The 12,563-nt window shown below is 35.1% G+C and overlaps 1 protein-coding gene across 1 annotated transcript; it reads right to left on the bottom strand.

Annotated features, from left to right (window-relative positions):
• Positions 1 to 2,223: 2,223 nt before the first annotated feature.
• LOC107751363 (carbonic anhydrase-like) lies at positions 2,224 to 6,238 on the bottom strand. Its single transcript, XM_016567070.1, has 7 exons — positions 6,073 to 6,238; positions 4,836 to 5,033; positions 4,210 to 4,328; positions 3,847 to 3,939; positions 3,697 to 3,759; positions 3,456 to 3,611; positions 2,224 to 2,590 (listed from the first exon to the last, which is right to left on the bottom strand). The coding sequence occupies exons 1-7, from the start codon at positions 6,104 to 6,106 to the stop codon at positions 2,471 to 2,473; spliced, it is 783 nt and encodes a 260-aa protein (XP_016422556.1). The 5' UTR covers positions 6,107 to 6,238; the 3' UTR covers positions 2,224 to 2,470.
• Between the last annotated feature and the right edge of the window lie 6,325 nt (positions 6,239 to 12,563).

Here is a 12,563-nt window from a genome sequence, read left to right as displayed (position 1 = left end):
TCTGCGTTTTTGTTAAACGACCATGTGAAAAGCAGAACAGGTTTTATTTGTGGTAAAACTCAAATATTTGTTAGTCTACACTGCAGAATGGCTTCTAGGGCTCAGTTGAACCTGTTTTTAGCTCCCTGCGCAGGACAGAGTGCTTGAAACTGATCTTGAATGTTATCGAATTACAGTGACTAGACACGTAAAATTACCAAAATGTTAATTTAGGGAAATAACTAATATTGAGCTTGGACTTTTCCGTTTTTGTCAAGAACACAGAAGCGTGAAATGTCTTGCATGTAACATTAAAGTTCTATACGTTAACATTTAGCTAACAATAAATAATGAACAATACAGTATTTACTAATGTAATGTTAATTTATAAGTACACTATTGTTCATTGTTACTTTATGTTTGTTCATACATTAATGTTGATTTATAAAATGTGAAATGTTAATATGTTATACAGTACCATTGAAAAGTTTGGGGTCAATACAGTAAAACAGTAATATTGTGAAATATTATTACAATGTAATACATGTAAAAAATCCTAGAGAACAGCATAATAAAAATCTTTTTTTATATATTATTCGTTCTGCTGTCACTTTTGATCAATTTAAAGGCACAATATGTAAGATTTTTTAATTAAAATATCCAAAAACTACTAGAACAGTGTTATATATTTTGCTGACTTGTGTACTTACATTATCCCAAATGTTTCGAAGAATGTTTAAATCCAGAGAAATAAGCAATTTTAACTAGTGACACGGACCGTTTCCATAGTATCATTGTGTCGCCTGCTAATGACGTCATAACCCCTCGATTTCCGGTTTAGTTTTGTAGAAAACATGGAAACACCAAAAATGCCTTAATATGTTGTGCGTTTCATAATAACCGCTCCGCTGCTTTCGAGCCGTGTGTCACGCTCGTTCAGCAGCCTCGTTTCGCTTCGACGGCTTTCAGCCTCACCCTGCTTCATTCTACTACGTTAATAAATCATTAGCTCATCCATGAACATGATTTCTGCCCGAATCCCCTGTTGGATTGCATCGGTTGTGGGGATGAAGACGACAACTCCCATGATTCCACACTCAGTCACGGCGTCATCAAACTACGCCTTTGTTTCTTTGTTTGTTTTGAATATGCGCCCTCTAGCGGCGAAAACTTACATATTGTGCCTTTAATGCATCTTATTAGAATATCAGTATTTGTTTCTTTAAAAAAAATCTTATTAACCCTAACATTTTGAATGGTATAGTGTACATATTTAATGTTAAGTTAAACGAATACATTTGCGTAATTTACATATAAATTAACAATAACATATTATATGATCAAATAAAACAGAATTGTAGTATATTTATAAAGTAGCATTAAATTACGTAAATGTTGCACTTTTTTCGTTATTAATTTATGATACCTAATGGAGTAATAAAGTTTGATCTTTTTCTAACTTTCTAATCAGTTATATATTAAAGCTGATGTTAACGTCAGTTTATGTGTATCATGCATTGTGCTGTATACAGAAAACAATCACAGGATGTATAGTTAAAAAAATGCATTTATTGCTGATAAAATTTCTAATATATGACTGATTTACATATAATATTTGTTCACAATACTGCTAAATTTAATTCTGAAAAATCTATATCATAGTATCTAAGGCAGAACATCATGGTACAACATTCTTAGAAACAATTTTAAAAGCTAATCTCTTGAAATTCCTCTTGACAAATAATAAAACACTTTAACAACAACATATTGCTGTTAATAAGTGCTTTCCTGCAGGTATTTCAGCTTCAACACATCCGATCAGTTACACATTTAACTGACATTCAACCACTGCCATAAACACAAAAAGAACCATGATGTCTTTCCTATTGAATAACATGGAGTATAGTGCAGTTCTGCATAGCTAGAAATAAAGCACGAAGTGGAGCGATCAAAGATGGACTGGGATCATTTGGAAGTTAAATAGTTTCCCATTTGTCCAGTTTACATAAAACTGCAAGGAAATGTAGGTAACAAAAGTGTCACAGCAAAGGGTCTGAATACTTAGTACCATGTGATATTTCAGTTTTTCTTTTTTAATAAATCTGCAAAAATGTCAACAATTCTGTGTTTTTCTGTCAATATGGGGTGCTGTGTGTACATTAATGAGGAAAAAAAATTAACAAATGATTTTAGCAAATGGCTGCAATATAACAAAGAGTGAAAAATTTAAGGGGGTCTGAATACTTTCCGTACCCCACTGTATAAGCATTTTAATACTATTTCTCATGTTAAATAATAATTTAAGCATTTATGACAGAAATAGACAGTTTTAGAAGATCAGATCCAGCTTTCTTGTTATCAACACTGCAATGCAAGCAAGGGCCTGGATTGGGATATTTCAGTAGCAATTTCACTGGTAATGTTTTTGTGAACCAGTTAAAAGCACCATGATCAGAAGGCAGTGGGAGGGTTGTGGCATCGATACTGCTGATTACTTGAAGGATGCACGGACTTTGCGTCCCTTGAGAGGTTGAGGGGGTCTGAAGTTGTCAACCATGCAGGAAGGTGCCTCTCCTTCAGATGTGAACAACAGGCTACGGAACTTAGCCATCTGAAGAACAGACAGACAGAGAGAGAGAGACATTTAGATTGTTTTCTCTTGGATTGTGGTGTTTAGTGTTGTTGGCAGTCTTGCAGAGCCATATTACAGCCTATGTTTACTATATTTAGCTCCATGCTCATTCAAAGAGCACTGGCCAGAATTCCCCTGCAGCCGTTAGACTGTTCTGACAAACCACTTGAGACTAAAATAAGCTCTGTAGGCTAACAGCACTGCCTACATCAGGGAAAGGTAATGAATGGGGCTTTTTTTTTTTTTTGGGGGGGGGGGCATAAGGAAATAATTAGCTCACAGCATGTGGTCCATGAGGTTTGTGCTTTTTTTCCCCAAAATATTGTATTTTATATATTATAACATTTTAAAAGGTTTTGGAGCATACATTTTATGGTAGTAATGTCACCTTAATCAAAAATATGTGTGTACTACAATTCAAAATTACGGAGTTGGTAAGATATTTGGGTGTTGGTTTCTATCTTAAAGGCACAAGCCTGACTTAAATATGATATTTGCTGTCAGGCAAGCGATATATTTAAGATAAAGTAATCTTGTAGAAGCAGAAACATATGGAGCACCGACCCTCCCAGTTTCGAAGGAGTGACGTTAAATGTTGGGACCCCATTTGTGTTATCGTACTACTAAGCAGACAGTATTTGATTTGGGTATTTATTAACTTATTATCAACTCAATAAGTAACAAAAAACACATTTCCCTTACAAATTAACAAAAAATGTGTGGGCATAATCATGTTCCAATGACCCAAGATAGCATAAGATACTAAAGATATGGACTAGAACTAGATGTCTGTATATAATTGCTTGAAAATGTGAAAGCATAGATCAAGTATGATGAAAAGTACCTGAGCAGAACTAACACTGACTGGGTCTTTCAGAATGATCCAGGTGACACTCTCCAGAAGAGGAGGTGTGGTCAAAGACCCCTCGTAAGTCCAGAAATCCAGAGCGGCGGGCAGCAAGGTTTTAGGATCAAAGTTGCTAAATGTAGTCTGTCTGCCCTGGAGAAGAAACAGTCATATTGTAAAAGAATAAAAACATCTGAGGGTAACTGGGACTTCATAAAGATTATAAATGACTTAATACCTTTGATCTGATGTCATCAAGAGCATCTAGAACTTTCTGAAGTCTTGGATTGGCGGAACCAATCTGGTAAACAAAACCACACAACACATCCATCATTTGAAATCATTTAATCACTGGAATTCCTGAAATGCTTTTGGAAAAAATCCTGACCTTGAGAAAAACTCCAACCACTGCAAGGCCATCAGGCTTACTGGCAGCTTCGCCAAAGTTTGGGTACTTGGTGTTCCAGTGAACGAGATGAAGCTTTAGAAAAGAAGAGACGTGTTATGAAACATTCAGTATGTGCGAAAAACATACTGAATTAGCTTAATATCTTAATGTATTAAAAAGAAGGGATTTACAAATTCATGAGAGAACATCACAAGAATATTAATGAGCGGTGAGCTATAAATAGTTTTAAGGGAGAGACATTCAAGAATTAGAATGGCCTGAACCACAGCACAGAAGAATGAGGGTTCTTTCAGTTGTAATGTAACACTGGAAGCAGGAGTGTGAGAGATAGAGTCTCATTACCTCACAGGGGAACCTGTTTCCAGCAATAGTGTGCTCTGAGCCCTTGTCATCACTGCTTCCCCAGTGGAAATGGAACTGTCTCAACCTGTATATTCCTATCACGGGACCTCCAGCCAGAGCTACACACACACACAATTATTCCAATCATTCAGTTGTTTCTTTAACAGCACTAGAAATCATTAGTCATTCATTTTGTAGACCTGTATTTCTGATTCAATGTAACGATGCATATAAAAGATAATATAAGATATATGGCAGGAGATGGGGTGATAAAAGACTTCAGTAGCTGAATATTGAGCTGTTTATATACTATGCGTAATGATTGACAGATTTAGATGCACCAGTTCTTTTCATTTTAGCATTCAATATGCAACGAAAAAGTCCTTGCAATGTTTTTTTTTCTTGCAGTTTTTTTTTTTAATAGAATATGCTAAAAAGGTCCAAAACATTGCACTGCCAAAAATGTTGATGAATATTTAATGAAAATTTGACTATAGAAAACACCTATTCCACGTTAAATAAATAAATAAATGTATTCCTAAAAGGCTGCATCTTATTAGGTTTAATACTGCTTTAAGAGGTTGAAAATAAGAACAACAGTTCTTGAAATGCAGTGATATACTAACTTGAGCTGCTGTCGTCATCAGTGAAATCCACTTGGAATGAACGGCCATTGTTGAGGATGTCCTTAGTGGTGGCGGGGTCATACTTCAATTTGAGTTGCTTCAGAGAAGGGTCATGTTGTGCTTGGGTGGGTACGATATCAATGGGAGACTGCCTGGGTCCGTTTGCAATGGGAAAGCTTTCTGCCCACTGTTCTGGCCCTGAAATTACAGAGCAACAGAACAAGATGAAACACAGTAAGATACAAATCTAGTGCCTAGATGCACAAAAAAAGTGTGTTTACATTCCTTGCAAGATTCAAGGTCAGCAAATGTACGCTGTAAGCAGTGGATACATGCAGCTGTTACTTTGAGGAGCTTTTTCAAGCTTTGACATTTGGAAATTACTTTTGTTGGTGTAACCTAATTTATCCACAGTAGGTTGTTTCAACAGTAAGATACAAATCTAGTGCCTAGATGCACAAAAAAAGTGTGTTTACATTCCTTGCAAGATTCAAGGTCAGCAAATGTACGCTGTAAGCAGTGGATACATGCAGCTGTTACTTTGAGGAGCTTTTTCAAGCTTTGACATTTAGAAATTACTTTTGTTGGTGTAACCTAATTTATCCACAGTAGGTTGTTTGTCATATTACTGTCTTGTTTTTTTAAGCCAGTTAATTTGTATTAAACACAAGGCACATTTCCTTAGGTTACCAGACAAAACATTTTATTTACAGTGTAATCTGCCACAAAAAAAGTACAAAAGCTGGTTTTACAAACTAGAGAACGGACAAACGTACAAACTAGGTGATACTCTTTCAAAGGGTTCACTTTTGTACCTTATTTAGTACTAGAAGTGCAAACTGTAGGCTACATTAGTACCTAAATTGTACATATTAGTATACCTTTTAAAGGATACTGTCCCAGTGACAGCTTTTGTATCATTTGTGTTATGCATATGTGTTATGCTTATTTATATTTTATATTTGGTCATGCATAACTTTTTTCCCTGTTGTTTAATATTAAATAACAAATACTTCCCCCCACACAGAGAAACCAAATGAATCAAAATGCTTCACGATAACTGTTTTGTTTTTAAACTGAATATGTTGCATCAGTGTTTTTTAGTGTAGAAGAATGTAAAAAACTATAAATGACTACATGACTGCTAAATTATATTGTATAATATTATAATTTAATTAGGCTAATATAGTTCCTAAAGACTAATAGATTCATTTAGGACCCGTAAAACAGCTCTTACCGTCTTGTGCTCCATAACCCCAAGCGTGAGACATGATTATTTGTGTCGTTCAATGTGTAAGACCTGGATGCTAAAGACCAGCAACTGCTGGTTCTTCTAAACTATGTCAGCCTTTATATAGTGGTCCCCTGCTGGTACTGGTACCTATCTCAACCCAGTGGGCTTGGCCACATGGTCTCCACAGGAGGAGTCAGTCAGAGAACATTTGAACAGCCCCCGTCCCTTTAATTCACACGCTGAGTATCGCGTTGCTCCGCTTGCTGCTGCTGCTGCGCAGAGATGCTCGAGGGCCGGTGAACTGACGGGATGCGGACATTCCACCCGACTGCTCCTCTCTGTTTTCCATGCGTTTAAGTTGCTTTTTCTCTTCCATGACTCGAATAGCAAACCTCTCCATTCGTCGTTTTCTCTGACGATTCAGAAACACATCCCTTATTCGGGCAGCGATACATGTTCTCTTCACCTTCTTCGTCCTTTTGCGATGCTGTGTGTGTAGATACGCATGCGGTAGCGGGACGAACAAGTGGAGGTGCGCCGATGAACTCTGGATTTTAGTAGCTTAATGACTGGTTTTGTAACCAAGGTTGCCGTTTAGAACGTTGTTTTGATCCACGTTTCTAAAGAAAACAAAAGCAGCCGCCGTTTATTCTTCTACATCCTCTGGTACCCGAAGCGCATGACGCTCATTTAAAGGGGCCACTGCGCCAGCTACGATTAGTGACTGTTATATAAACAGCCTATACCGAAGCTAAAAGAGCTTTAAATATATGCTCGTTGCTTAAATTGTTTGCACATATTGTCTACATTATTTTAAAGAAATCTAATAAAGGAGTAGGCTACATGCTTAACAGTTTCAAGCTGTTTGTTCACTTGTTGATTATGAAAACTCATGGACTGTATAGACTATACATTATTACAGTACCTGTAGCCCTACCAATAAATAAGTCACGGATTTGTTTCCAGTATGTTATATAACGTACTTAATAGTAATTTGTAATGGTCAAACTTAAGAATGTTACGTTGTTGTTCGACCTCTTTGCATTATTGAGCTGCTGTCATCTGGTGGCTGAAGTGGGAAATAGCCATTGAAGGGTCTCCGTTTCATTTACCTTACATTATTTACTCTATTTATTATATTTTGTTTACTTTATTTTTACATAAAAACTAAATAAATATAGAAATAAGGAAGTAGGCCTATTGGCAGTGGACAAGGAAAAAATCAGTTTTTATGGACAGTGTTGGATTTATTATTATTATTATTATTATTTGGATACAAATATAAATGTTTTATTTTTTGTATCTCATACTAGTGGATAACACATTGTGTGTCCACTCTCTATACAAGTGAGACCAGGACTAGCTGTCGCACAGGCAATTTTTTTAGTCAAATTTTGTTGTCACAGACTTTAAAGTATGTTTCTATAAATAAACTTTTAAACACAAATTTGCCCTGATAAATATTAACAGCCGTAAACAAAAAAATCTGGGGCCAGTTGCATAAACCTAGTCACTGTGTTGTTATGACTGTCTCTTAACAACTAGTATGACTAAGACTAACTAGCAGTTAACCAAGTGGTAATCAATCCTACTTTTCGGATTCAAATTAGACAATCTACATTTTTATGTAACTGATTAAAAAAAATAATGACCAGTCTTGCAGAAAAAAAAATATATATGACTAACTTTTAAGACTTGTCTAAAAAAATGTATGCAACCAGCCACTGATGTTTTATGTGTAACTGATCATTTAGACCACTAGGTGTCAGAGAAGAATCATGTTTCATATAACAGCGCATACAGTAGTCAGTTTATAATATTTATGTGTATGTATTACACACACACACACACACACACACATACAATTCTAAATATGAATATAAATATACTCAAAACGCGTTAGGGTTGGGTTAGTCACTCCATGCATGTATGTATGCAAGAAATGTGTATTTTTTTTTCTCTCTCAATTTGATATAGTACAACAATTCAGTTGTTCTTAAGAGTGGGTTATAATGTATAGATTTACATGTTTTAACAGATTATAAACTGCAACAATAACTGATTTTTTAAAAACAAATAATTATAAATAATAACTATAATGAAGAAATGCAATGTATAACATAGTGATTATTCTCAGTAGTAGGCCTATAAAAGATTAAATGCTTAAACAATATGATGGTCAATTCTTTCTTTACATGGCTCTTACAGATTAATGATGGCCTTGTCATTAACATAAATATTATATTCATTCGTCAATGGAAATTATATATTAAAACATTAAGTATTTTAAAGAGTACTTTTGTGGCACGGGGCGGAGTTTTACCTTCTACACGAGAAAGGAGAAAGCTCATCAAGCTGCTATGTGAATGCTACAATATGAATCAGCAATGAAAAGGAAGAAAATGAGCTCCTTTCATGTCACGGATGTAAATTTGCCTCCGCAGGATCAAATGCATGCTGAGTCTAACTAAGAACAAGAATGGCAGTAGCAAAAGGAGCTTATGAAACCTCTCATTTGGTTCTATTCACTTCTCTGATTGGATGCAAGTGACATGGGCTCTGTGAAAAGGCCAGATCATTTTGACCTTCTACAGACAGACTGCACAGCAGGGTTCCCCCCTTTCACAAGCAGCATCACGGCCCCTGATATGCTCCATTCAGCCATCTCTGATACTTCAAGAGGGAACAATGTGACCTAATTGGATGGCTCCTTATAATTAATGTTATTTTGACGCCAAGTATGACATGTCTTGCAGAGATTTTGTATCTTTGGCAAGATATGTTGGTCTATTTTTGTGCGCTCCTCATTTGGGAGTCACACTCATGGTCTTCGCGGTCAAAAGTGACCGGACACCTGAAATTTGACTTTTTCTTCAGTAAAATCAATCTAATATATTTTTGTTCAATAATATTTTTTTCTTTTTTCTTTTGTATTTTGAGAGAATATTATGGTAATAATTAATATTTATGCAATAATTATTATCAATTTTTCCCATTGAAAATAGTACAAAATAATTTCTCTAATTTTTTTAAATTATTTTTCAATCAATGCAGTATCTCTGATTAAAATAGAGACTAGGCCTTTAAAATCAATTTTTTAAGGCAGATTAGCACCTGGTAAAAGCAAAGAAAGAAAAACATGTAATTTCATGGTGTAACCACTAGATGCCTGTATGGGAATCTATAGAGAGGCTTTTGAATTCTCTAGTTGTTTTTATACATAATTGTTTACTTTTATTAGGTTGTGGATTTAAATGTATATTAAGGCATTCTCAAAGACTACTTTTTGTCAAGGTTTATATTTTTTTGTTGTTTTAAATGTTGATTTGAAGCGTCAGTTTTTGAATTATTAATACTACAGTCAAACCTGAATAAAGCATTTTGTTATACAAAACATTAAAATTCTATAAAAATGTAACAAAAATAAACAGGAATGCTTTATCAGAGCTTAATCCTTCTGGGCCCGATCTGATTTTAACCTCTTGTTTCATTTTTCTGATTCGTTTTGTCTATGGTTATAGCCATACCAATTCATTTGAGTGTGTATAATTGTGTGTGTGTGTGTGTACCTGTTTTTCTATTCTGGTGGGGACTTAAACCTGAATACACACAGACTCATGGGGACTCGTGTCACGGTGGGGACCTAAATTGAGGTCCCCACGGGTAAACAAGCTAATAAATCACACATAATGAAGTTTTTTGAAAATCTAAAAATGCACAAAGTTTCCTGTGAGGGGTAGGTTTAGGGCTAGGGTTGGTGTAGGGCAATAGAATACACGGTCTGTACAGTATAAAAACCATTACGCCTATGGAGAGTCCCTACAAGGATAGTGAACCAGACATGTGTGAGACTGTGTGTGTGTGTGTGAATGTACCGTATCGTGACCTGAGCATATCGTTACACCCCTAATATTAAGGCATTTTCAAAGACTATTGTTTGTCAAGGTTTATATTTTTTTGTTGTTTTAAATGTTGATTTCAAGCGTTTGTTTATTATTATTAAATAATACAGTCAAACATAAATAAAGCATTTTGTTATACAAAACATTAAAATTCTATAAAAATGTAACAAAAATAAACAGGAATGCTTTATCAGAGCTTAATCCTTCTGGGCCCGATCTGATTTTAACCTCTTGTTTCATTTTTCTGATTCGTTTTGTCAGTTGAATTATTGATTTTATTTTACATAGTTGCTGTGTTACAGGCATACCAGTTCATAAGGGTGTGTGTGTGTGTACAAGTGTGTGCGCGTGTGTGAGTGGGTGTGTTGATTTTGCACTCTAGATGTTTTAGAGTTTCACCCCTTCATTGCTGTGCAATTTTTTTCTGCATTTTTTTCTGATTTGTAGATTGTACACACAAAAATGTTCTGTATTTTCAATTTTTTTGCCATTTCCCATTCATTTCCTATGGTCGGTCATTTTTGACCGAAGACCATGAGTGTGACTATTTTTTTTACGAGCACTTAGATTTTTCGAATCATGCCCTCAATTTTTTTTATTGTGTGTTCACATACCAAGTGCCATAAAAGTCACCAAGTTTCATACCATTCCGATGAAGCAACGATTTTTAAATATTCAAAATGTAAAATTCTAAAGTGAAGGGCAAACTTAATGTAAGCTTTGAATTATTCCCTTTTTTTGTCATTTGGCGACCAAAATAAAAATCACTTTAGTTTCAACCTTCAATGTTTTTGAATGATGATCTTAATGGCTAATGGTTTTGGTAAACCAAAAATTACAGGTTCAGATTCTGGAAAACATACAACGTACAAAATTGGAATGTTATTACAATAATTGTTTTCTTGTTACCATATGTTTATTATATCAAAGAGTATAATAAACCATACTATAGAATATAATTTGTTTGCCTCTTTTTTTCCTGAATTAATGCTGGGCTAACGGAATTATGGTGGTCCGCATTTCATCCTATAGGAATATGTGATCTTGGACCACAAAAACCTTAAGTAGCACGGGTATATTTGCAGCAATAACCAAAAATACATTGTATGGGTCAAAATGATAATTTTTTTCTTTTATGCCAAAAATCATTAAGATATTAAGTAAAGATCATGTTCCATGAAGATATTTTGTAAATGTCCTAATGTAAATATTTTAAAACTTAATTTTTGATCAGTAATATGCATTGCTAAGAACTTCATCTGGACAGCTTTAAAGGCGATTTCCTAAAAAAAAAAGAAATGTCTCCAGATTTTCAAGTAGTTGTATCTCGGCCAAATATTGTCCTATCCCAAAAAAAAACCATACATCAATAGAAAGCTTATTTATTCGTCTTTCAGATTATATATAAATCTCAATTTCGAAAAACTGACCCTTATGACTGGTTTTGTGATCCAGGGTAACATGTAGGCATACATTATAAACTATGCAAAAGAAAATGTTAATTCAGACTTTAAAACATCTGGTCTGTATACGGCTTATAACGTAATTAATGACAATAATTCTATTTTGAAATACTAATGGATAAAAAAGACGAATGCTAAAATTATCAGATTGATTCTTGGAATTAAAGTTAGGCGCTGTGACTACATAATACAATGATGGTTTGTGATGGAGCGTATCCGGTTGGCAAAATCTAAAACCTGGCGTGGATTACCAATTGAACAGAATACCAGAACAACGCTAGAGTATATGCTGATGGGTTTATGAGCCAATATGTCAGGGTTTTAACAGCATTGTGCACAGATTTAAATCCAAATGTCGTTTTCCAGGCAAATTAATTTAGGATTTTATTAGTAGTCTAAGCTATATGGGGTTTCCAATGACTAATGCAGACACTGATAAGTAAAGAATGGGTGTAATGATGATAATGTAGGTGCGTGCATGCTGAAATTATTAGATATGCAATATTTGGAAATTAATTGTGCATGCACTGATTGGACTATTGCTGGCTATAACTGGCACACAAGCACAGTCTTTCAAATGTTATTTCAAACCTTACATTACATTTCAGATCTTAAGAAAATTACATGATTAAAACAATCTCCTTCATTATTTAACAGTTGGACTTAAGACGTCTTTGATTTTTCATGAGCTCACTGAAGTCCACTGGCCATACTCCATGCCGCATTTTTTCGGTGCTCCGGCATCACTGAACAGCACACTTACCTCCGCTGCAGCTCCACGGCTCGCTGTCAGGTGCGGATCAGACCGACTCCAGTTTCATATCCAGCGATCACCCCTCCATACACGGTCTGTATTTCAGAAACTCTAAAGGATTTACTTCACCACTCTGTTTATGAATTGCGACTGATAAAGACCCGTAGGTAAGGTTTTATTGTTCTGATATGCGGTTTGTGGTTTGTTCATAATAATCCTACTGTGGTTATTTTCTTGTTGCGAATTGCATTGACTGAAACACGTCGCGTGCTTTCCGTTGGTATCCGTTTCTTTATCACGCCACTTCGGTGCCGCTTCACAGACGCGGTAAATCCTGTCGCTTTTTTTTTTTTTTTGTAACGTTGATGTTTCAAA

Source organism: Sinocyclocheilus rhinocerous, unplaced genomic scaffold (genome assembly GCF_001515625.1).
Source record: "Sinocyclocheilus rhinocerous isolate Xijiao unplaced genomic scaffold, SAMN03320098_v1.1 scaffold2065, whole genome shotgun sequence".
Taxonomy (NCBI): domain Eukaryota; kingdom Metazoa; phylum Chordata; class Actinopteri; order Cypriniformes; family Cyprinidae; genus Sinocyclocheilus; species Sinocyclocheilus rhinocerous.
The sequence above is the reverse complement of the archived record's forward strand: the minus strand, read 5'-3'. Positions and strand labels throughout refer to the sequence as shown.